Source organism: Culex quinquefasciatus, chromosome 3, assembly GCF_015732765.1.
Source record: "Culex quinquefasciatus strain JHB chromosome 3, VPISU_Cqui_1.0_pri_paternal, whole genome shotgun sequence".
Taxonomy (NCBI): Eukaryota; Metazoa; Arthropoda; class Insecta; order Diptera; family Culicidae; genus Culex; species Culex quinquefasciatus.
Window position 1 is genome coordinate 78,163,115 of NC_051863.1, and position 26,589 is coordinate 78,189,703.

The window sequence follows — 26,589 nt, forward strand, 5'->3', positions numbered from 1 at the left end:
ACATACAAAACTGTCATCGCCTCGTTCGGCTCAAGAACGCAATCATTGCGAGAGACATTTACCAATTGGCGTGCCAGAAGCCCGTCAACCAAGTCAATGCTAAAATCATATTGATTTTGCTTACATTACATAATAAGCATAGTTGTTAACGACCAATCAACGTGTCCAATCTGCGCCAAAATCCTTGAACTCTACCAGAAGAGTGGACTTATCGCAAAACACCATGTCCACCGCGCAGCGCGTCGTGCGACGTGCGAAGATCATGGCGAATCCGTGTTATTACCGGACATTAGCTTTTGGTGATGATGATTTCGAAATTAAGACTTGATTACTTTTCGTACCAACAGTCATTCCCTGTTAACACGGATTGGTACTTGCTACGGGATAATTCCACCCAAGGGCGGTCGTAAAACGTAATCGCAATCACAGCGAACTCAAGTAATCGCGAAAAAAAAACTTGTTCTTGCCCATTCAATCAACGCTCGTGTACTTTTCAACATTTTGAGGTGCCCACTGGCGCAGCTTGGCCGTAAAGGTGACATAATTTTAATAGTTTAATTTGTTTTTTTTTTTCTGCCGCTTCATGCATTCAATCATTCTCACTTGCCCTTGTCAATGGATTGGATCGCGGGTAACATTTTCATCGCAGCGACCGCTTTCGTGTTGCACAATGTGCGGATCGAATCGCTCTCTCAGAAGCATTAAGAGACTTGGCCACCGCCGAAACGACAGACGATTCGCGCCACAGATTGGCGGTGGTGGTCGCGTACAATGTCCATTAAGTTAATCCTTTGCATTAATTCAATAACATATCACACGTTTTTATGCGCTCAATTTCCACTTTGGGGGACAGGAATCGCCTGTCAGTAGCTGCACCAACGACAACGGCGGCGTAGGGCCAAGAATGAGGGTGAATGTTTAATTTTAAATAAAAACATCCAGCAAAAGTTGTGTAGCATAAACTGCATTTAGCGCAGGCACTTGCGATGAACGACAGATGAAGGATCTAGGAAAATGAGTAAAAAGAGTAATGGCTGTCTTAAAAGGAGCCAAGTGCTCAGAACTCTGATTCGCCCTACGAATTAAAATATTTTAAGGTGAGTTGTTCAACTGTGGCCCTAATTAACCAATGAATAACATTTTACACTAATTTGTAGGGGTTCATTCAAATATCACGTACGATCTTTAGGGTGGAGGGGTTGCAATTGTGTTGCGCTAAATGTATTTATATTTCAATTTTTATTTGAGTTATTTGAGGGAGGGGGAATCTGAAAATGCCGAATTGTACGTTACGTAATATTCGATTGAACCCTTTCTAAGTCAAAACGCAACAAAGTGTCTTAAATGAAGCAAGTTATTAGCCACGGGTCCCCCACAGACCGTTATTATGACATGGTTTCTGGGACCATTTTGCACCTCTGGGCCGAGTTTCAAAATATTTGCCGGCAGAAATTTCGTATATATACGGTATACCTACGGTCAGTTTTAGTGTCACGAGTAGAAATCAAGGAGAAGTTTATAAAGTTTATACCTTAATAAAAAAACTCCTTCATCAGGGAATTTTAAGTAAAGGAAAACTACACAGAAAAAAAAAATCATGGTAATATTACATCTGGGAAGGGGTACATCTTCTATGTCAGAAAAAAGGTGTAATTTTACCTCTGGAAATGTGTAATTTTATCACTTTTCTGGTGTAATGTAACTTTTCAGTCTAAATTGAGGTAAAATTACATCATAAAAGAGGTAATATTCAACCTTCCAAAATTACAGCTTCCAAATTTACATTATTTTTTTCTGTGTAGATTGCACAACAATCTTAATCCAATTATTTTGAAACTCGGCCCAGAGGTGCAGAATGGTCCCAGGAACCACGTCCAATCATTGGTTTGGGTGGATTTTTTTCATAATAACGGTCTGTGAGAGACCCGTGATTAGCATTTTCGCTAGTTAATACTTTGAATGTTTAATGGTTTTGAAACAAAAATGTGTCATTCACAGCAAAAAATCCGATGGTAAAATCGCATGCAAAATCATGCACATCACCTTCGTCAAAATAAACACTTAATATTACACACTGCATGTACAATTTTTCTACTCACAAAAAAAAAGTTGCAACCGACGGGATTCAAACCCAGCACCAACAGTAAGGGCTGGCGCCTTAGCCCGCTCGGCCATCAGACCGATGAAAAATTGAAAGGATAAACGCATATATGAGCTTGACATTTCGGTCAAGTAGGTTTCCCATACTGATGGGCTACATATTTCAGGGTGTAATATTACATAGAATTTCATAAAATAATGCAACATTTATTTTACACCCAGGCCTTTTACACGCAGCTGGATTACTACTTTATTTGCTGTGTTCTTATCTTGATACTCAATGATGATTTTTGTATAAATTTTTAATATTTTTTGTTTAAAAAAATATACGGAAACAAACATTTTTACACATTTTTTGTCTCAATTCAACTCATAAAAAAACAAACCTGAACACATTTTTAAAGTTCATTTTATCTAATATGTATTTTGATATTGGAAACCTTTAAAAAAACATTAAACCTATAAAAAAAAAACTTTGATCAAGAGAAGGTTATCCCACCCTAACGTAATATGGCATGCACTTTAGACAGCATCATCACGCGTTCGCCATCCGAGGGTGGCTGTGCAAAAGAGATGCGATTTTCGAGCTACTAATCGGATAAAAAATTGCCGAAACAAGCCCGCGTTTGTGCAAAAGCCTCTGCTCCTGCTTCTGCATTTTTACGCTGATGCAACCAAAGTGGCCAGCGGAACAGAGAGCTCGATCGGCTGAGGCTAATACGGCACATGATTCCAGGATTAATAAATTATCAAATGCCGCAATTTATGTGTTTCTGCTCGTTGTTTCGCTGTGTAGAGGGCTCTAGAAGTGCTGCCTGCTACTGATTTATGGGCTTGTATTTTGTCGTACTATACAGAATTATAACGATGGTGGGACACGATTTAATATTCTGATCTTATTTGTAGATTCCACTTTCGAGACCATTACACGTATTTATTTAGTCACGCAAGAACCAAGAATAAATCAGTGAAAGAGCAGATATCAAAGCTCTAAACTAATTGAACAGTTGGTTAACAACTTCCATTTCATTCCTTTTTCAGACATTTTATCTAACAAAGGTGGTTATTTGAGCAGAAAGATGCACGGATACGACACTGGAATTGGAAGCACCACGACGCTGCTCAGCCCGCTGGGATCACCACAACCCGTTTGCCGATCACAGGCCAAGCAAAGTGGACATTTTTCGCCAACGTATCAGGTAAGATTGGATTGTAAATTTACCAACAAATTTGTTTGTATCTCATATCACACCTGAATCCCAGCGATCGAACCGTTTAGAATTCTGATATATTAGACTGTCATAAGCTGAAATAATATGAAATTGCACAAAACCCGATTTGGAAGTAAACTAATCATCTGCAATAATTCTCAGCATAGTTAAAACACCCCTCCAGCCATCACTATAAGGCAATAATGGCGAAATGCTGCACCTCTAAGCCGCTGCTGCCGGTGATAAATATATCAATCTGCGTGCATAGATAATTGCCGTTGTCAGTGTATGACCTTAAACTTAATTAACTCGGTGATGAATGGAGCCGACCAGCCAACCGCGGCAAAAGAAGTAATCTCAAAGCCTAGAAAAGAAACTCCAACAGCGAGTTGCCCACCAAATCGAAGCCAACATTCTCCCTGGTTTATGTAATTCATACAATTTTTTTTTATAAATATGCGGCCTCCTTTTTTTTTGCGCGCGCAAAACATTGATGGCTAATAGAATAGGTTCCGCTCGTAGATTCGTCCGTTGCTGGAGCGAACGACGTAACAAACAATGCTTTTACGTGGTGCCCCCAAAATGATAAATGACCGTTACAAACTCGTAAAATGAATTTTGACCATGAAATCTTAAGGCCCTAGCCCGAGCCTGGGCAGCTGCCGTTTTGCACAGTTCGACTCGCCTAAAACCCTCAACCGGCATTGCTCTGACAGAGTAAATAAATAAATAAAACCCAACTTTTTTTAAAAAAGTTCTGTAAATTTTCCAAAAATCTTTTTGGATAAACTAATAATGCAAATTAGCTTCTTATAACATATACAACGCACGGACCAAGTTTCATTCATGAATAGGAATTCAAATAAAAACTGAATACCTGATTCTACACAGAAAAAAATATGGTAATATTCACCAGGGAATGGTGACAGACTTTGTGTCAAAAAAGTGTAATATTACATCAGAAACTGGTGAATTTTCGTCAGTTTCACATTTTTACAAAAAAATAGGTTATATTACTCAAAAAGAGGTAATATTCAACCCACAAAATTTTCAACATTCCAAAATGCTGTGTAGAGAATCCCTCCTAAGCAAAATCTGTCAGGGGAGGTGACTTTGGGTAAAAATAATAATCTTCTAAACAATAAAAACAATTCAAACAAATCTAAAAACTTAGAGGAATTTCATGCAGACATGCATCCGCTCTAACTCCTCTTTTAGAAGAACTTGTTTGGCATTTCGCGTAGATGATGCCCAGCATGTTGTGCCAGTGATTAGAGTACACTAATTACGCTAATCTTTAAGGCTCCCGAAGACCCTGAGAATTAATTTTGAAAACCAAGTGAGATATAGCGTAAGAACCGCTAAATCGTTTTTCCGAATGAACCAATGTTTTCTACACATTATTCATACCAAAAACAAGAGGTTTTTGCGTGGCAACAAGCATAGCATTACTTCAAACGAAAATTGTTTTTTTTTTTTTTTTTTTTTATCTCGACACAACCTGCAAATTGTTTAATTGTTTATTTACATTCATCTGACAATGTTTGTCTTAATGAATAAAAGTTTGAGTACGGTTGATTTTATCACGAAAACGGACAGACGATTCACCAAATTCAAACAAATCTTCTACTGCTGTGAAGGCTCGGATCATGCTGGAAACTGGTTCGTTGAAACCATAGGCTGTACGGTGGAATCTGCGGGCTAGTAGCGTTGAGTCACGAAGCGTTCTTTGCGGTGTGCGGAAGTTGATAAGAGAGCAGATTTGGAGAGTCGACTTCTCCATTCAACAACTTAGCAACAAAAGTTGCCTGCTGCGTTGTACGCCTGGACTGAAGGGGTTGGATGTTCAGCAGCCGACATCGAGCTGGATACGGAGGCAAATTAACTGGATCCCTCCAGGGCAAGCTTCTCAGGGCTCTCCGGATGAACCGCTTCTGCACACGTTCGATTCGCAAAATCCACGTTAGCTGGTAGGGCAACCACACAATGGCAGCGTATTCAAGGATGGGCCGAACGAGGGAACAGTACAGGGATTTCCAACAGTACGGGTCTCGAAAGTCCTTCGAAATTTTGGAGATGAATCCAAGCTGCCGATTGGCCTTGGCAATCACCGAAACTCGTTGGAGGTCAAATGTCAGCTTAGGATCCATCAGAACCCCAAGATCTCTAACTTGGTCAACCTTTTGCAGGACGACTCCATCGATGCTGTAGTCAAACGAGATCATCCGTTTGCTACGTGTGAATGACATGACCAAGCACTTGGAAATGTTTACGACGAGCTTGTTGCGCCGACACCAGGAGACGAAAATGTCCAGAAGAGCTTGCAGTCGACAGCAATCATCTGTTGCTTTGATCGGCAGGAATAGCTTCAGGTCATCAGCGTACACAAGGGCGCAACCTGGTCCTAGCAAAAACAGCACGTCATTGAAAAACAGGATAAATAGAAGTGGTCCCAAATTGCTTCCTTGCGGTACTCCCGAATTGTTCACAAAAACAGCTGAAACACTCGTCCCTAGTCGAACCCGAAGCGAACGACCCACCAAGTAAGACCGTAGCCAGTTTACCAGTTGTACAGACAGGCCTATGCCATGTAGAACAAGCTGGGTGCCGTTAAGAAGAGCTCTTAGTGCCGATGCATGTCTGATTTCATGAACACTACCTTATTTCATTTCTTTACGAACTCGGCTGATTTCGACCATTTTATTATTTGTATTTTTGGTTCACCTATACAAATCTCCATACAATTTTATCAGCTGTTCATACAAAAATGGTACGTAAATATTCGAAAATCTGTAACTTTTTAATGAATTTTTAATCGATTTGGTGGCTTCGGCAATGTTGTAGGTATTGATGAGGACTATTCAGAAAAATAGATACATGGACAAAAACAATTAGTGATTATTTAATTAACTTTTTTTCACAAAAAAATAATTTCCAAAAATCCGTATTTTTAATTTTTGTTTTTTTTTATGTTTTATGGGACAAAACCACGCATCTTTTAAGCCATTGATAAGTATGGATGATCAAAATTACGAGCTATGATTTTTTTTAATTAGGGATTTTTGTAAAAAAAAATGATATCCTGTTCTTAAAATAATTTGAACTCATTTCTTTAAATGTAAAATCGAATAAGCAATCGAAAACTACTTTACAATTTTATTGATTAAGTGCACTGTTTTCAAAATAAAGCCATTCAAAGTAAATTTTTGTCCGATAAATTCCGGTTTTTTGACTTATTAAATAAGTGTCCATAGTTCAAAAAAATTCCTACAATTTTGTCTAAGAAACTGGTCTAAGCCTCTGGTTGCTGAGATACAGCGGCGTAGAGAAAAAGAAACAGGAAAATTGAAGTTTTTTAAGTCTCACCCAAACAGTTCTCCAATTTCTAACGTCGATATCTCAGCAACTAATGGTCAGATTTTCAATGTCTACAGTTTTTATTTGTTGAAAAGGTTCTATAAGCTATTGTGTTTCATATGTTTATACACCCATAGTTAAAGTCCATGCGGATAGTCCTTTCGAATAGAAACCAGAGAAAAGTACAATTTGGCGAGAGTAAAGACCTTTCGCGTTACAACAACAACAAATCATGTTTATTCGTTCATTATGGGATGTTTTAAGGGATGAGTGGCTTATATGAACAAATTACCGCCACTTAATCATCAAACCGTGGTGGCCGATACGGCAAAGGCGCAGTTCTACATGCCGAAAGTCTCGGGTTCGGGTCTTTGTATCGACACTTTTTTTTGAATGGTGATTTTTTTGGAAAATGAACCCACGAGTAAAGTACTCTCGGTAAAATTCGTGAAATTTTTCGATATTTTCGAAAAAAATATTTTTGAAGCAAATAAAAAATGCAAAAGTAACAGTCCAAATTTGCTTCATTTGTGAGCATGAGCATGAGCATGAGCATGAGCATGGTTGACTGCCAATGAGCTGCTACTCCGTTATTGACAGATCAGCTGAAGTTAAACAATGAATCAAAAATGATCAGTGGGAGCCAACCATCCGTTCACTGTTTAACCCCTGAAGACCCCGACTTTATTAGTCAATACCGGCGCCCTCCCAAGAAGCCTGCAGTTCAACAAAAGGGAGGAATGTTAGTCCGATAGTTGAAGTTGCAGACTCATCAAGCACATAGTTTTTCGCTATATACTTGTTGATACCGCTTGAGACCGTTGAATCCACAGCATCTCCTTCAAGCATCACGTGATTATTTTTTTTTGGGTTAGTAGGATAAGGTATTGGCTTTTCGATGCCTCCCGAGCTACGATGCTATGGGGAGGACTTTCATAACAAACCCGTTGGCGAGCCTTCCGAGCAACGATGCTATGGGAAGGTCTTTCTAATTAGCACACCAAAACACTCGCGCACAGGTATTTAAACACTGAATAAATGTAATTTTTCATCACGATTACCCAGACGACATTGATGATATAGGAAGGACTTTTTTACAGTCATTTACAGTAATACTTAAACTTATTTTAATGCAACAATTCACACGACGTCGTGCCTCCCAATCAACGATGATGTAGGAAGGACTTGAGCAAGCCAATCAGGATGAAACACGAAGCAAAATTCTCTTCTTTTCACACACAATGCCACATAATTGACCGCGCGTCACCACCCAACAAATTGAACTCACAGTCCAAATTTGCTTCATTTGTCTCGATTTACTCCTAATTCATTGTGAATAAAACTAAAATCTAATGAGATAAGGCATAACAAATTCTCGACGCTTTTTTTTTAGTGATTTTCGTAGAGGGTTAACCTTCGATATGAACCCCTACATCTCCGAGTTCATTCAAGCCTCTTAAGTTTGGTTTGTTCAACACGTCTCTGTGGCCAACTCTGCTGTAGATCTGCCCCAGCAGTGGTGGCTGGCTGGCTGGCCTCCACTTATTATGAGAGCCATTATTTGCTGCAAAACTAATTGAATCGTGTCTTTTTGTCACAAAAATAGACACACAACACCACAATTATTACCGTGTTTGAACATGAAATATTGACGCGTTTAACCATTAATTGACACTTTTCGCCACACTTTCTTGCGTGGACCAGCTGCTGCTGTAGCACACACACACATACACACAAAAAAGCCAAAGGTTCGTCGCGCGAGATGTTGAAGTCTCTTGATCCAGTCGACAGTCGAAGAGTGTGTCTTCAAGGTGGCAACGCGGCGGCCGATCTGATGGTGGTGTCCCTAAAGCATGATTGCAATGCAAATTACACGGCTTGTTGACTGCCGCTTTGACGCGGGTCTGACGGACTGAATGACTGAATGGCAGACTCTGGGAGGGGGGGGGGGGATTCCATTGCACAATGACGGTTAATCTAACATTGCATAATGACGGGCGGGCGCGCGCGCGTACTCGCGGTAGCGCACATTAGTTAGGGCAAGTTGCAAATATTTTAATTTAAAATAATGGCACGATTGGCGCGGCAGCTGGTCTAGTATCGAGAGTTTGTGTTCTGGTTAACCAGGTTAACTGCTTGAGGAGGAAACGACCTGAATACGAGAACGAGCCTTGGTTCTAGAGTGTTCTAGCAGAAAAATTCGACTTAGAAAGTGACCCAGTATTTTGCCAAAACGACTTCTGTTTAGTGCATTGACTGTAAAGAATAATAATGTTTTAATAATTTTAAACTTCTGAGAATGACCTTTTTAAATTTACAAATGCCTATACAAATACTGTTTAAATTACATTCCAAGGATTAGTTAATTAAAATTCAATTATGGGCTCCGATTGGTAAAACATCGGTTTTGCCAACATTTTTTTTATTTTTTCAATTTGGACTAATTTTGTAAAATTTGCCATTCTTGCTTGGGCATTTTAGCAAGTTGCATAACATAAAATATAACACATTCTATTCTCGACTGTCGAGTCGATTTATTTGTTTTTTTAGATGCTAAAAACATGCTAAAAACAAACTTTTGTTTGCTTGGCTGACCATTCTGTGCATTGTCCCGAGTTATATTCAAGAATGTATACGTGTGTGTCAAACTGCTTCTGACTAAATTCCCTTTGGCCAGTTGTCACACTAGCAACAATTTTCAAGGTGTGTCAAGATAGCACGATCAGGTCGAAACTTCTTACTATAAAAAATTACAACAATGCACGGAGTTTTTCGGGGTTTTGTTGAATATCTCAGGATTAAAATCGAATTTTGAGGATCTGTATATGTGAGGCATTGGGAGCTGCACAAAATTGTGTTCTTAGCTCAATTTGGTCAAAAATCAACTTGCACCAAGATAGCACGACCACGACGAAGTATTATAATGCCGATACCTCAAATAATATTGACCATTGGACCAATTTTTAATTTGGAATGAATTGTTTCAAAAGTATAATTTAAAATATAACATAAGATTCTTAAAATTGTATTTTTTTCCAAACTTTACCTCTGAGATTTTATTTTTGAAGGTGGGTCTTGAATATCAAATTTTCGAACAATTGTATAGATTTGTCACAAAGAGGAAGGCGAACCCCATTTAACATAATTCCCGTTCCTGAACAACATTCAATTTGTTTCACTAGCCAAGACCCATGTCTTTCTTGACCGCCGCTCTCAAATTTGTTCAACGAGATTTTCCGATAAATCAGCTAAATTGTTCCAATCGTTACCACTAATTGCTCACTCGGGGCAAAAGTGTGTCATTTTCTCAGGTGTTGGCACAAACACACACACACACGGTCTAAAATGCATAATTTCAAAGGCAATATATAAACGCATTAAATTTAATTACCCTTTCAATGTCGTCCCCGTTGTCGCCGAAGCCGAACACGATCACAAATCTCGCGCGCTGCCGGTCAGATATGCACAAAAATGGAGATTTCATGCTAAATCAGGTGCGACCGTTTGATCTGGCTGCATCAATCAAGCGTCATTCCTCAACGGAGGGGAACCTCTCGATGCGACCTACCTGTCCGCACCATCCGTCGTACTCGATGATGGCTGTCAGCCCAAAGCTCAAAGCGTTCGCGCCAGGCCAAGCCAAAGTGTCACATCAATCAAGCCAAATGCAGCCGCAATGATTAAAAGTTATGTGTACACAAAACTACCATCGCAGAGACGCGATACGCTGCACCGTTTAAGATTTGTACTATTTATGGGTTAAACGGTTGGTGTGTATAGTGAAAGGATTCGCGAATGATTTGGCGCTTGGCTTGAAAGATTGAATGGGAATATCTTTGGTTCAACACCGCGAGAACATTGTTCCAAACCGTGTGACCGAAATCGGTAAGTCCCAGACAAGGGCCACTTCACACCTTTTGCAGCTGCGATCATTTGGGCGCTTCTGTATCATTTGCATGCGTTCGCGGTGCGAATTTCGAATGCAGCCGTGCTGTAGCTGTAGCTCGCTCACTCGGTAGTAAACGACCTGAAAACATGCCATTGTTCGATCGATTTCTAGCACCTCAGGAACATTACGCAACATCGCCGGCGTCTCCCGTACAGTCGTTGATCTAGGGATATTAGAGGTGTTCATTGCAACCAAAATTGTAGCTTGACGCATTCGCGCCCACAATCGAGCTGGGAGCTGTATTTTCACAACAATTTGCAAATTGCAACACATTTGGACAACGACAAGATCGGCGTTGGGCACCAGTAGTGTGCCATAGGTCATTAGACATTGTGGCGGCGTCGGCCTATCCTATCCGAGGGGATGGAATTCTTCGCGCTGCAAGGTCACGATTAGCCGATTCGATTCAGTAACCCCTGGGTATTGACTGTTGGATATGAATTTATATTATGGGGTATACGAATCTAGTTTGGCAATGTTTAACTTGAATTACAATGATGATAGAGCAAATAATTTAGTGTTTAAATTTTTAGGTTTAGTCTGACAATTTAGACAACATACGAAAACGTCCACATCTGGATCACAATATGGAATCGACGTTAACATGTTTTAATGATTTTTAGAAAAGTAATTAGTTCAATTTAGTTTACATTTGTATGCAGCTGTCAAAGTTAGCTGAAATTTCAGCAAGTTTTTATTTACTGAAAATTTCAGTAGTGCAGATTTCAGTAAATTTAACTGAAGAGCAATTCCGGCCCAAAACAAGAATTTTTTAGGTACAATTTGCCTAAAATGCTTCGATTCTGCACGCCTCGGTTTTGCACTGCCCCGGTTTTGCACCGTTCAGCTGCCTCGGTTAAGCACGGCCCAGTGCTTAACTGAAGCACAGAGCTTATGGGTTTTTGGCTATATGGGAGACATTGGCTTTAATCGTATGAAAAATCATGCAAACATCAATAAATTATAGTGTTTTGGAATCGGGATGATGTCAGTTATCCATTAAAATTATTATTTCATGAAAATTTTCACAGAAATACGTATTTTTCCAGTATTTTGAAAATGCATTTTTTTCTCGAAAAAATCCAAAAATATATTGTTATTGGAATATAGGTGTCAAATGATCAGGTTTTTTGATACATTTCGGATATAATAACATTTTTTTTAGAAAATACTCCAAATTTTCACAAAACTGCGTTTTTTTGAAAAGAATACTCAAAATTTCAATTTTCACAATATGGGTATCAAACGATCGGGTTTTTTTCATACATTTCGAATTTAATAACAACATTTTTAGAAAATACTCAAAATTTTCACAAAACTACGTATTTTCGAATAAAATACTCAAAATTTCAATTTTTATAATATGGGTATTAAACGATCGAGATTTTTTCATACATTTCGAATGTAATAACAACATTTTTAGAAAATACTCAAATTTTCACAAAACTACGTTTTTTCGAATAAAATACTCAAAATTTCCGTTTTTACAATGTGGGTATCAAACGATCGGGATTTTTTCATACATTTCGAATGTAATAATAATATTTTTTTGAAAATGCTCAAAATTTTCACAAAACTGCGTATTTTTGTAAAACTTTTCAAAATTTCAGTTTTTACAATATGGGTATCAAATAACCAAATCATTTTTTTCAAAAATACGTAGTTTTGTGAAAATTTTGAGTATTTTCATTTTTTTAATAACTTTCGAAATGTATGAAAAAAACCCGACCGTTTGATACCCACATTGTAAAAACGGAAATTTTTAGTATTTTTTCGAAAATACGTAGTTTTGTGAAAATTTTGAGTATTTTCAAAAAATATTGTTATTACATTCGAAATATATGAAAAATCCCCATCATTCGACACCCACATCGTAAAAACGAAAATTTTGAGTATTTTTTTAGAAAATACGTAGTTTTGTGAAAATTTGGAGTGTTTTCAAAAAAAATTGATATTACATTCGAAATGTATGAAAAAATCCCGATCGTTTGATACCCATATTGTAAAAATTTAAATTTGGAGTTTTTTCAAAAAGACGTAGTTTTGTGAAAATTTTGAGTATTTTCTAAAAATGTTGTTATTATATCCAAAATGTATTTTAAAAAACCTGATCATTCGATACCCATATTGCAATAACAATATATTTTTGGTTTCTTTAGAGAAAAAAAAATGCATTTTCGAAATACAAAAAAATACGTATTTTTGTGAAAATTTTCATGAAATAATAATTTTAATGGATAGCTGACATCATCCCGATTTCAAAACACTATAATTTTTTGATGTTTACATGATTTTTCGTACGATTAAAGCCAATTTCTCCCATATAGCCAAAATCCCATAAGCTCTGTGCCTCGGTTAATCACGCCTCGGGTTTGCATCCCCCATATGCGTTGCTAAACCGAGACATGACTTTATAAGCTATTTTTGTATATATGGAGCCAGTTACACTCGATAATCACATTAAAGACGGGCGTAAGTGTTTTAAATATTTTTGTATTTCGTAATTTAAATATTGCTGTATCTCGAAGCCGTTGCATCGTATCAAAAAGCCCACGATTTTTTTTCGTTCTTGTGAAAATAGCCTAATTCAATAATGAGAGTTTTGTGTGTGGGCATGCCCATAAAAAAAACTGAAAAAGCGTAAGTCAAATTTAAAGTGCCAGGTTGCATTCAAATTGGATCTAGAACTACAAACTCTGAAGAAATCTCTGGGTTATTTTCCTTTAAACTCAAGTTATCTTAATTTAAAAATGTAAAATCACGCAAAAGAAAATCGCTCCCGAAATTCTCCAAGAAAATCAATCTGCTGATGACTTTTTGTGAATTTCCTTGTCAGCACCTCTCAAAAATATTTATTTCAATTTGTTTACACACATTGCCCATCTACAAAATGTGTCAGGTCATTTTTTGACGTGTGACGTTACACTGGCAAGTGTAGTAGTGAAAAAGATGTTCCGCCGAATAATCAAGATGATGATTTTTTTAGATTCTTTTGACAGATTTTCCGTGCGCGAGAGAGGAGAGCCATGCTCCCTTCGGATTTTTTCTCTTGATGAACATCCAAAGATTTTCTTTTGACGATTGTTCGGACCAACGGCGGCCTCTTGAACTGACGGAAGTGGACTGTTTCGCGGTGGAAGATTTGTCCGGGGTAGCAAAACACTGGGAGGGTTTGATTTTCTAGGTTTCTTTAATTTTCCTCCTCCTTCTATCACTTCACCAACTATTCTTCCTTTCTATCTTTCTGCTTCTGCTCTGATGGGTTCTTGCTGCACGTGCTAATCGTTCGGTGGGTGGATCGGGACTAGTCAGTGCGCAGTAGGCGAGCTTTTCTCCACTTCGTTGGTGGCCAAACTCGTTGCGGGCCGTTGTAGTTGTCGGTGAGGTTGACAGCTGCGGCGTTGCTCAGCGGCGTAGTCAACGGGTGTTGCAAGGGTGGGGGCAAGTCTTCGGTCAGACCGAACATATTCCCCCCGTTGAACCTCTGGTTCAACAGCAGTTCTGGATCTTCGGTCTTGTTTCTCGGCTTGTTCTGGATAGGAGACGACGTGTGGCTTGTCGATCCCGGGTCCCAGGGCCGACTCAGGATCTTGACTGTTGTTCTGGCTTCACCTAACTGTCGTTCTGTTTCGCGTTCATTTACTGGTAGGGTTTCTTCGGCAAGGTACGGGTCGCTTGTGTTCAGCATCTTGGTTGCAACCAACTCTCGGTTGATGAGCCACTCCTGCGCAACCTTTTCGTCGGACAGTGTATCGTTGGGCCTGCTTTGGGTGGCAGGTTTCTTGTCTTGGTTCTGTAAAGTATCTCGAGGTTCTTGGAGCAACTGCAGTACTGCCACAGCATGCCAGATCTTCCGTGGTGTCGGTCTTTCAGCACCTCCGGTGAGTGCCAGATCGTCGGTTCGATCCGGGTTGTCGAATGACTGTTTCTTGGGGACACCGATCGCTTCTCGGTACAGCGCAGGAAACGGGTTGCAGCTCGCAGTTTCGGAATGGGCGATCCTACACATTCCGCCAGGCTTGATCAGATTGATCCAAGTCAGCTTGTATGTGACCTGCTCGCGGCGTGATGGTGGCGCGTACGGACGGCCTACTTGCAACGCGCAATCGTCGGTATCCTTATTGTAGTTGATCTCTTGGTTGGTCACTTCCTTGGTCTGGTTTTGGAGCTTGGCACATTCTTGGCATAGCTGGCGTGGCTGGCATCTGGCCGGAGGGACACCACACTTTCGCGGTTGGCTTTTTTCTATTGTGCTGAACAGGTCGAGCTTGCCTGTAGCCTTTGACACGGGTGGCATCAGGGGGTCCTTTTCCGCAACGGTCTTCACCAACGAAATACTGGTCTTGGGAACGATATCTAGGTGGACGTGGAGGGTGTTCTTGACGGAAATCTGCACTCTAGGCACTGGGTTTGAGTTGGTGTCGTTTCGTTTTTGGGAATTGCGTTCTGGGAAGACCGGTGCACCTCTACTCCGGGGGATCATCTTTGTTGGTATCTTCGTCACTTTGGAGCCGCTGTCCCTCGTGACACGGCTGGAATCGGCTTCATCTTGTGGGTTGTTTAGACCGCTTTCCGGATGGAAACGGTTGATGTCCGGGTCAAGCGCCACCGTCTGATCCAGAGGCACAGCTTCAGGGTTCTGCTCGGGGATACTGTCCTGAAGGACTTCACAGAAACTCGCACGTTGACGACTGTTGGTAGCTTCTTCGTCACGTTCGGAGTTTGCACTGTTGGCGACATCTTCAGGAATTTCTGCGAACACTAGGTCCGCCGAGACAATCGGCAGCCTTATCTCCACACGTTTCTGCGATCTGGCTTCGTTGGCTGCAACGGACTTGGTGCCTCGATGCCGGTTCGAATCTCCGCTCCGTATTCTACACGCTGCCATGGCTGACAACGACAACGATTGGGCGCAGTTTTGCTGGAGCTCGAAGTCTGGATGGTTCTTTGGTTCCTCGCTGTGGACACGTCGTGGATCAGTGTCAATTACCTTGTGGTGAGGGGAAACTTGGATAAACGGGATTGCTGGCAGCACTGGACCTGATTCTTCTTTGGCGGTAACGTTCTTGAGGTAGTCGGTCGTTTCGGGGAAGTCGGACTTGATGTCCGCGATCGGGAGCATGTTGAAAACCTCCCTTGGTCGGGAGTCGACTGCGCTCGGTTGTGCCGAGCTCAGGATTGGCCGGGAATCGCTGACAAGCTCGCAGATGGACTCGGTAGCGATATGCTTCCCTGAGGTTTTCAGCTGGATCAGACTCGACTCGGGGTTTGGTTCAGGTTTTAGACCAACGACTGATAGTAACGGCATCTTAGAATCATCGACCTCAATCGACTTCTTGGGCGGCGCGTAACGGCCTGGAACCAGTATCACCTCATGCGGCGATGTCGAGCTTCGTGGATCAGACTTGATGGGCGTTGTCGTGAAGACCATCGGATTTACGTGGGTGGAAGCGCTAGTGGGAACTGGTTTCGGTGTTGCCGCTGGCTTTGGCTTAGGGGCGGATGAGAACTGTTCATACCTGACCTCCTGGGGATCCAGTTTCTTGAAACTGGTCTTCTGGATATCCAGCAGCATCTCTTCGACTGGCACGGCCACCTCGTTGAACAACGATTCGAAAACCCAGTAAACTTCCTCTTGCTCGTTGAGTGCTTCTTCCGGAACAAGTATGATGACTTCGCCGTGGCACCGGTTGAATTCGTGGTACTCCGACCACACTTTGTTCTTCGTCATCGTCACTGACTTCAGGGTCGGATGTTTCTGGTCCCGAAAGTCACGCTGGATCTGGATGATTCGCTGTCTTACTCTTTCCCGGCGGTAGAGTGCCGTTGCTAGCTTGTCTAGATTCTGGAGTGCCTCCGGAACACGGTCCGCCAAGGCCGGGCGAGCCCCCGGGACAGGACCCGGCAGGGCGAGGGATGCCCCCGAAGTGGTATTCGGCAGGACGTGGTTTGCCTCCGGAACACGGTCCGACAAGGACGGGAAAACCCCCGGGACAGGACCCGGCAGGGCGAGGGATGCCTCCGAAACGGGATTCGGCAGGACGTGGTTTGCCTCCGGAACACGGTCCGACAAGGACGGGAAAACCCCCGGGACAGGACCCGGCAGGGCGAGGGATGCCTCCGAAACGGGATTCGGCAGGACGTGGTTTGCCTCCGGAACACGGTCCGACAAGGACGGGGAAACCCCCGGGACAGGACCCGGCAGGGCGAGGAATGCCTCCGGAACAGGATCCGGCAAGGCTGGGGATGACCTCCGAAACATGGTTCGGCAAGGCCAGGATTGTCTCCGGAACTGGGTCCGGCCAAACAGGTGCACTTTTGCACTGTTTTTGAAGTGTCACTTTTTTCGTGTCGAGTGACACACACACACACACACACGCACGACGAAATTGGTTTTCACTCGCGCGCGGTGTTCAAGAAACGAACACGATCGGACACGTCAGCACGGGGCAGCAGCAGAAGCAGTCACTTGGAATCCGGTTCGTTTGGACCATTTTATGTTCGGACCAACGGCGGCCTCTTGAACTGACGGAAGTGGACTGTTTCGCGGTGGAAGATTTGTCCGGGGTAGCAAAACACTGGGAGGGTTTGATTTTCTAGGTTTCTTTAATTTTCCTCCTCCTTCTATCACTTCACCAACTCTTCTTCCTTTTTATCTTTCTGCTTCTGCTCTGATGGGTTCTTGCTGCACGTGCTAATCGTTCGGTGGGTGGATCGGGACTAGTCAGTGCGCAGTAGGCGAGCTTTTCTCCACTTCGTTGGTGGCCAAACTCGTTGCGGGCCGTTGTAGTTGTCGGTGAGGTTGACAGCTGCGGCGTTGCTCAGCGGCGTAGTCAACGGGTGTTGCAAGGGTGGGGGCAAGTCTTCGGTCAGACCGAACAACGATGATTATTCCATCGCTGAGCCTGATTTTGGAACAATATAAATTTAGTGTTTAAAATAACTTGTTGTACATTGAAATCGATATTCAGCGAAGTCAGCGAAGCATGAAACTAAAATCAAACCAAATCATGAGTTGTGATTTAATTTAAAAAAATCAAGCAAAAAACACGTAATTACAATTTTGAAGATAAACTTAAAGCTTTACTATTTGTTCAGGATAGGTAGAACTTAACCCTCACACTTGTTTTGACCATACAAGTTGCTGTCGTATACAATTTTGCTGCAAAAAAAAAACAATCAGAATCAGGATCAGAACATATTTCTGAACATATTTCTGATTTCATCAATAGATTCCTCCTCGGGATTCGAACTGGTGACCTCTAGATTGTGAGTCTAGGCAGAAATTTTTATTCATTTTGGCAATTCTGGTTGATTTTTCCTTACCATATTTTTTTAATTCTGAAAAAAATAGTTAGGCCGACGATAATACTTTTTGAAATTTATTTCCTTTGACTCTGGGCAAAGACGAGCAAGGCTAGGCCATGCCATGAATTCAACATTTTTAAGAAAAAAAAGTGTTGTAATATGCATTATACAGCAGTCTAGTTGTTTTTCAATCCTAGTTTCAAAATATCTAAATAACAACGAAAAAAAAATTTTTTCGTCAATAAAATTCTTTAACTGCTCACAAAAATGTACCAACATAAAACAATTCAATATATATATATATATATATATATATATATATATATATATATATATATATATATATATATATATATATATATATATATATATATATATATATATATATATATATATATATATATATATATATATATATTTTGACCTCAACAGATTAAAAAAACATGTACGAATTTTGTTTTTACTTTTCAACTCGATCTCGTTCTTTGCTGAAATATAGTCCAGTCCGGTGCAAATAGGTTTCCCATACGCTAAAGTTCGCTTTCTTGGGCTCTCCCGTCTGAAAAAAAACTCCTTCGCCATCTCGGTTCCCTCGCGTTGGAAATGATTTATTTCCGTAAACACGGCCAACATGAATCAGCTGTCACGTCGCATGTAATGCATATCGCAAAACGGTAGCACCACTGCTGCCACTGCCCGGAATACGGTTTAATTTTTCTTGCTCCGGCAGGCCCTGACCGACAACGGCGACGCCAAAATTGGACGTGACTGGCAAACGAGAAAGGTGACTTTTGGTTAAAACGATGCGCCTTCCCTACGGTCACAAATCGGAGGAGGCCCATTTTATGCGGTTCGGTTAGGTCGGTCCTTATTGAGGATAGAGTAAGTTGGGGCGTTAATCTATTAGCAAAAAAAAATATATATAAGAAATATTTGTAACGCCGTTTGTCACATTCCAATACTAAGGTTTGAACAAGAATCTATCTATTTTTTTATTCTTCACCAGATCTAAAAAAATGAATTTTGAAAGATGCCCCGTTTCCCTCTAGAGCTCGTTAGTTAGTATTTAAAAGACGAGTAGAATGCATTTGGTCAGGGTAACTTGTTTTTGTCCTGCATCGCGCCAAAGGGGTTCATCTGCACCCGTTTTGGAAGAGAAATTACGACGAGGCGACTTTACTTTTGTCCAAATCTGGCTGAAGAAGGCGTCGTCAGTCGACATTAAGCGGGTTTATTTTCAGCAGAAGATAGTATCCAATTTTACGAGCAATAACCTCTCACCAAACCTCGAGAAGCTTCAAATCAATCTTTTTCCGACGTTACCATACCAAATCATCCAACCAATTAAAGCCAATTTTCCCATAAATCGATTAATTTAAATAACAAGAAAACATCAATCGACCGGCGGTGCATCGGTTTGGTACAGTGCTAATTAGATGGTTAGTTAGATTGCTTCAGAGCTAAATTAAAGTAATGACTCCGAGTGTGGCAAACAAACACAAAAATGCCGACTTGCCAACTAATACCTACTGCCGTTGAGAAACGGAAACTAATCACAACCGGCGGCGGCACCAGCAACTAAAGTAAGACATTACCCTATTGCTGCTGCTGCTGCTGCTGCTGCACCTCTCGACTTGCAGATCTATTTAGCATCCAGCAAATTACCGCAATCAAGATGATTAGTAAACTCGCCATTGGCTACTAATCCGAGCGTTTGATGGGATCCTGTGGGGCTTCAGGTTAGCACAGATCTGCGCCGCCGTCGCCGCCATCACCACCCCCAGCAGAGCTATTAACCCTGATGGCTAAAGGTTAAAACCATGCACTAGTATAACGCCGGACGGTTTAGGGTAATTTTTCTGCTGCTTAGCTGGATGCAGCATTTAACACGTTATACGATTGAAACGTGCCCCGGCAGCGTGTGTACTGCCGTGAAAAATAGGCTAACTGCCTCAATCATGGGCGTCCGCGCGCATTTCGAAACCTCCATCGCGGGGTTTGCGTGACTTTGGCAAGTTATCCACTGCCAGGAATCGGTTGCAGATCTAGTGGATGAAATTGAGCAACATTAACACTTTGTTGATTGCTGAGAGGGTTTACGTTGGATGTCATGTTATTTTTGTTGATGTCATAGTACAGTCATCCCTCATGTTCGGAACAGCTTACAGATTAGCCAACGTTCAAAAAATCATAGCAAATCGATAATTGAACATAATGATTTGCTTTTACCTTCATGTGAAAGCTTTTCTTGAGATCTTTCGATTGATGTATTGACCGACTGTAATGTTTTACGTTTTATTTCAAATTTTCAAAGCAAATGACCCATGAAATCCACAAATTCGGAACACTTTTCTCTTACGGATGTAAACAAACATTGGTTTAATCCAGGAATAAACATTTTTTACAAAATAATGACTTCACACACTGAAACCAATGAAACTTTTGCTAAGTTATATTTTTTGAATGGTCTGATAACATTTTTTGGGAAAATATCAGTTAAATTTATGTGTTCCACAATCGTGGTAGGCACAAAAACATCCCACAATTACACAGAAAAAAAAAATCATGGTAATATTACACCTGGGAAGGGGTACATCTTCTATGTCAGAAAAAAATGTATAATTTTACCTCTGAAAATGTGTAATTTTACCACTTTTCTGTTGTAATGTCGCTTTTTCAGTCTCAATTGAGGTAAAATTACATCATAAAAGAGGTAATATTCAACCTTCCAAAATTACACCTTCCAAATTTACACATTTTTTTACTGTGTATGGAACAGGCAATTTGGAGCCAGTGTTTTGCTGCTCCGAATAAAATAGTCTTAAAATGCAGTTTGTTGTTCTAAAAGTACTATTTTACTGGTGAAATAGCAAGAGATTGTAAAAATAAAGGTCCTAAAAATAGTAGGGCCACCAGAAAAGATGCATTTTGTTTGCTATTGACAAATAACTTCAAAAGTGTTCCGAATTGGTGGGTGTTCCGAATGTGTGGGACGACTGTACGAGGAAACTATGATCTTACAATTAAATTTTTTGATTTAAAATACACTCAACCCCCGGTGGTTGGTCACTTTTTCGTTTGACACTTTTTTAGTTTGTACCCCGTTGGTTGGTCAAAGTCAAACTAAAAAGTGACGAACTGTCACTTTTTACAAGGCGCTCACGCACACTATCAAAACAAACGTTTGGTAGTGTTTGTGAACTCCGTGTAAAAGGGGTGTCAAACTAAAAAGTGACCCCGTTCGTTTGACAACAGTTGGTGTCAAACCATCGGGGTTTGAGTGTATCCAGATCCAGTAAACATTTTTGATATGGTAATTCTCCGCCAACTCACACAGTAGTAGTCCTGACCTCTCTCCGATTTCCAAAAAAAAAAAATGGTCATGAATCCGAGGTCCATTTTCCGATATCTCATGACTAACCCTTTCATTTCTGGATTTTTGCTGGGGCACGTTTTTCAGTGATATTTAGCACGAATCCGTGCACTTCTTATAAAATGGGAAAGTCATTTTATAGAAAGTTAAATGTACTTTTCGAGTCTGGTAATTTTTTTTTTCATTTAGAACAAAATTTTCATTTTGAAATTACATGTTTTTTATAACTTTGCATGGGTCTTTTTAGGGTGTATCAATGTTTTGATCAGTTATAAAGCAACAAATAAAAAAATCAAACCAGCCATTTTTACAAAAAAAGTTTTTAGTGGTCTCTCGAACCTAGAAGAAAGCTTTTATGGGGAGAGCACACAAACCTCTTTCTACTCCAAGGAACCTTCCACCCCAGGGTTCGAACTGAGGACCTTTGGATTGCGAGTCCAACCGCCGCCAGCGATTCCACCGGAGAAGGCTTGGTATATTTTACGTCACAGTTAAAAAAAAAGTGATCATTTAGACCTTTTTTTGCCAATTTTCCAAAGTTTTAACTCATAAAACTCAATCGTGTGCAAAGTATTTTTTTCGAAAAGTTCAGCCAATTTTGGTCCTCGAATCGTTTTTGTTGACCATTAAATTTTCCTTCTAATGCCAAGATTCTCGACTTTTGACAATTGAGTAACAGGGAATGGCATGGATTTTAAATTATTTTATTTGAAAAAGAAACGTTTTTATCGGAAGTGTGCTATCAAATTGGACGTTTGCCAAGAATTTTGCACAAAAGTCTATTTCTATTTTTTCGCGGTTTCGAGCTACAAGTCACTGAAAAATGAGTAAAATGAAACAATAGAATGGTGGAAAGAGAGGAATCACAAATCCGTATAAATAATTTCAAGATTTTTTGGGTGTAAACCGAAAACGCGTTCAAAAATTAAAGTGGAAGAATAAGGCTTTTAACTGCTAATTCAATTGTCGGTGTACAGGACGCAGCACAGTTTAATCATTTTCTGACGTCCATTCAATTTTGCAGTCCAAACCCAGTCATTGAATTGGAAAAATAAAATCTTTTTCAAATTTTTTTTTTGTTGATTTGTGTGCACCTACGTCGAAAACAAAGATTGTTTACTTTTTGCTCTTTGGTCTGACAGTCTTGGTCTGACAGATTTGGTCTGTCAGCTATATCATGGATTTTGGTCTGGTCTAGGCGAGGGATAGGACACAGCACCTTCCTGCAATGAAAGCCCCACTGACACGAGATATCGAAAAATGGACCTCGGATTCGTATCAGGGACCAACATTACACCTTAGACCAAAGAATCTTGGTAATCGAAGTCTTGGCATTTTTTTTCGATTTCGTGTGCGTTGGGGAAGAATTACCCATACAAGATATCTTCGAAATGAAAACGGCAAAAGCTTCATCAATAAAATGAATCTTACCCGATTACCACAAAAAAAAATCAGTGAAATGTTGTTTCAAGAGCTAAACTATCAAGTTTCCTTCAATTATGATTTGAAATTTTATAGAAACCTTTAGTAAACTTGATTTTTGGATCTAACGACACTTCGGTCACTTTCGTTTGTTATTTATTTTTTTTTTTGCAGTTTGTCAAAAAAACACCCAGTTACCGAACAAGTACTGTATCACTATTAATTTGTCATTTCAATTTGATGATTTCCTTAAGGTGAAATCGGATCAAAATATATTTGGGCTTCTTCTTCTTATTCTTCTTCTTCATAATCATCATCAAAATCATCAATCATTTGCAGTACGTTTGTGTTGGTAAAACCGTCACACACACCATCACTATCCTAGCAATGTTTACAAACTAAGATCAAACACAATTCTGTTTGTTTTGTTTGATGATAAATGTAAACATTTCCCAAAAGATGAATTCATCCAGTAGTGTTCTTCCAAAAATTCAATTGAACAATTTAAGTGTTAAGAAGATATCGGCACACATTTTAAAATGGCGGATGAATAAAAATAAAATAAATATATTATTCACGCTAAAGCACTGCCTTGGCGTTCTCGATTGCGAGATTCCTACTCAAAACTAGTTGTCTCCACCGAGACAGGACCCAGGGAGACGACTACACCTGGGCTGAGCTAACGACCTAACCTCTAGGTTAGACCGGGGCAACATTTACTTCCCCGTCCGATGGAAGGCGTGATCAGGAAAATCTCGTCTCGAAAAATGCCACCGGGATCACAGGGATCGAACCCAGGCCGACTAGGTGAGAGGCAACCACGCTTACCCCTATACCCGGTCTCGGATAATACGCGTAAAAAACCACACCGAAAAATACTGTTTTGGTCCTATTCGAGTCCATGAGGTCTCATGAGTCTCTGTTCAAAATCATAAATTTTACGAAAGTACTTCAAAAAATACAAAAAAATACGATATTTTTTTTTTACTTACGGCCGGAAGATTGCGAAAGGATAATTTTTGTAAGAAAACCCGTCATGGTATAAAACATTTTTAAAGTTTTGTACATTATGTTGATTTTATTTCACCATTTTTAACAGTGTTTATTTAAAACATTGCAAGCTGCAAGAAACACTTTTTGATTTCCAAGTTATCATGAAACATTTTTTTGAACACAAAAATTTTTGCTTAAATATTTTGATCGAAGAAATTTTTTTGGTTATCAATCTCCCTGAGAGTATAATAAGTTTTCGTTTAATGCCGGTGGCACCATTTAGCGCAGGGGACGAAGTAGGCGTTCACGTTTGTGGGTCACGTTGCGGGTCTCGAGCCGGAAGCTGCATCTGCAATGTCCTGCGATTGTTCGCCGTTCGTCGGAACGCAGGTCAGAAGATCCGCTTGCAACTCTCAAAACCGGTGGCGTTCACTTTTGCGGGTCTCGAGCCGGAAGCTGCATCTGCGACGTCCTGTGATGGGTCGCCGACCATCGGAACGCAGGCCAGGAGATCCGCTTGCGACTTCCAAAGCCGGTGGCACCATTTTAGCGCAGGGGACGAAGTAGACGTTCACGTTTGTGGGTCCCGAGCAGGAAGCTGCATCTGCGACGTCGTGCGATGGGTCGCCGTCCGTCGGAACGCAGGTCAGAAGATCCGCTTGCGACTCTCAAAACCGGTGGCGTTCACTTTTGCGGGTCTCGAGCCGGAAGCTGCATCTGCGACGTCCTGCGATGGGTCGCCGACCGTCGGAACGCAGGCCAGGAGATCCGCTTGCGACTCCCAAAGCCGGTGACACCTTGTAGAACAAATTGGCCATTTGAGCGGAGGGGAAAAAGGCATTCTCGCTTGCGAGATTCAGGCTGGGAGGAATAAAAAGTACCGTAAAAACAAATCACTTCGATTATGATTTCAACCTACCTGATAAGCTCCTCTTTGGCATTCTAGGGGTATGTTATTCTCCACGCAAATTGATCCGGTTGATAAGTTGTTTCGCGATTTTTTCTAACCTTCATGCAAAAAAAAAAACAGCTCGACGTTGCTTGTTTACACGAGGCATTTTGAAGAATTGAAGGACAGGATCTAAACGTCAAACCACTAGAGCCAGCCAAGTATTTGGATTGTGAGGGTATGACAGAATTTTATCTCATAAATAAAGTAAATGCGGGAGGGGAATTTCCACGGAATTTTGCATGATAATTTTAAAGGAAATTTATAACTTGTCATTTTCTCAACAAATAAGGTTGGTTTATTTGTATCCAACATTAAAAACAGATAAAGTAACAAAAATCTAATGTGTTGTAAACTTTTCGTTCCGTTTTGGAGAGTAAAAATCGTCACACCTTATTTAATTGAAATCAATGCTGCGCGGTGTCAACGCGGTGTCGATGTAATATTTGAAAAGGTCATAAAAATCTCTTCATAAAATGTTTTTGTCATAAAACCACACTTTTTTCTTTGGAAAAACATTTATACTACAAATTAAACCTTATACAATTTATTAAAATTAATTATGAACACGCAAAACATTGAATATATCACCAAAAAAGCCTGTTTTGCGCTTGCGCAGATTCGTCCTTTTCAAAAGTACATGACCAAATCATCAATACTCACACCATGATATGCTTTTGTGTCTGTACACTGTTGTATACCAAGGCAGTTTTGATTGGAAAAGTTCGACGGCAATAAATATTGGCCAGTTTAGAGAAGAAAATCGCACTTTTTCGAGCCAAAACTGTAATTAGTGCAAAGATGTCATGAACAAGTGAGGTCTTATGCAACATGTAGTTCAGCCGTGGGATAATCAAGCCGATATTAAGTGATAAATAAAAGTGGTAAATATGTGCGAAGAATAGTGCTGAAAACGATGAAGAAGAAAACATCGATACTCAAATTTTGTGATCTGTGATCTATAGGAAGTTTACAGGAAAATTAGGCCAAATAGCGCTACAAAAGTTAGTGGAAATGATAAATAGTACCACTATTATGCTGGAGATGAAATTTGGGGAAGGTAGGTGCAGTAATACTGGAACAAAGTTCAATTTTCTGGTAGCGAGTGACGATCAACGGGAATGATTAAGGAAGCAACACAAATCATTGATAAAAATTAAGGGCAAACAACGGCAGCCTTTTCGGCCATTTTTTTGATACCTAAGAATTTCACCTTAAGAATGAAAATTACTATCTCTAAATTAATTTGCTTTATCAGGAATTTAATGAATTAAATATTTTGTTTTAATTTAAATAACAGCTCTTTAATTTTTTTGAAGCAAATTGGTATTAAAAGGCGTTAAAAAATAACAAAAATAACAAATTTAAAAACAAATTATTAATACATTACATTTTTTTTTACTCGTCTCCTTTCCAGGCACCAAGTGATCTCATGTCGTCGGACATGTACAAGCTCAAGGACCGACCACCCCGGTGTCCGTCCGCCGGTGGCCGGTCGGAGTCGTCGTCGCACTACGCCAGCATATCGCCGGCGGTCGGGTTTGGCGGTGGTGGCGTCGGCGGCATGAAACCCTCGCAGCGTAGTGGCCTCAACAGTAGCAGTGAAATTTCCAGTGCTTGCGCGACTCCTCCGCAGAACCGGCGGCGTCTGTTCAGCCCCAAGAACCTGCGCAGTCCGTTCGGATACCGGCGCGGGAATTCCGCCGCCGATAATTCCACCACGTTATCGGGTAAGTTCGGATTTCAAATCGAATGAAAGGGTTCGATTCGATCGACGACGACTTCTCCTTGGGGGCAATTAAGAGATCAAGTTGCTTAATTGCTCTTGATATTTTAATTTCCGCTCTCCGCTTTTGTTCGTCGATAGCCAATTTTGCTGATTGCTCCCAAACAGACGAGCCGCAAAGGGTTCGCGCAGAACGTTTCG

The 26,589-nt window shown here is 40.6% G+C and overlaps 1 protein-coding gene across 6 annotated transcripts in view; it reads left to right on the top strand.

Annotated features, from left to right (window-relative positions):
* The window catches only part of LOC6037796 (protein TANC2), a 141,231-nt gene that overhangs the window by 99,502 nt on the left and 15,140 nt on the right, over positions 1-26,589 (top strand). For all 6 annotated transcript variants that reach the window (XM_038266208.1, XM_038266209.1, XM_038266210.1 and 3 more), the window contains 2 exons: positions 3,142-3,299; positions 26,080-26,392. In XM_038266208.1, the coding sequence (XP_038122136.1) occupies positions 3,142-3,299; positions 26,080-26,392 (471 nt within the window). The remainder of the gene's footprint in view (positions 1-3,141; positions 3,300-26,079; positions 26,393-26,589) is intronic.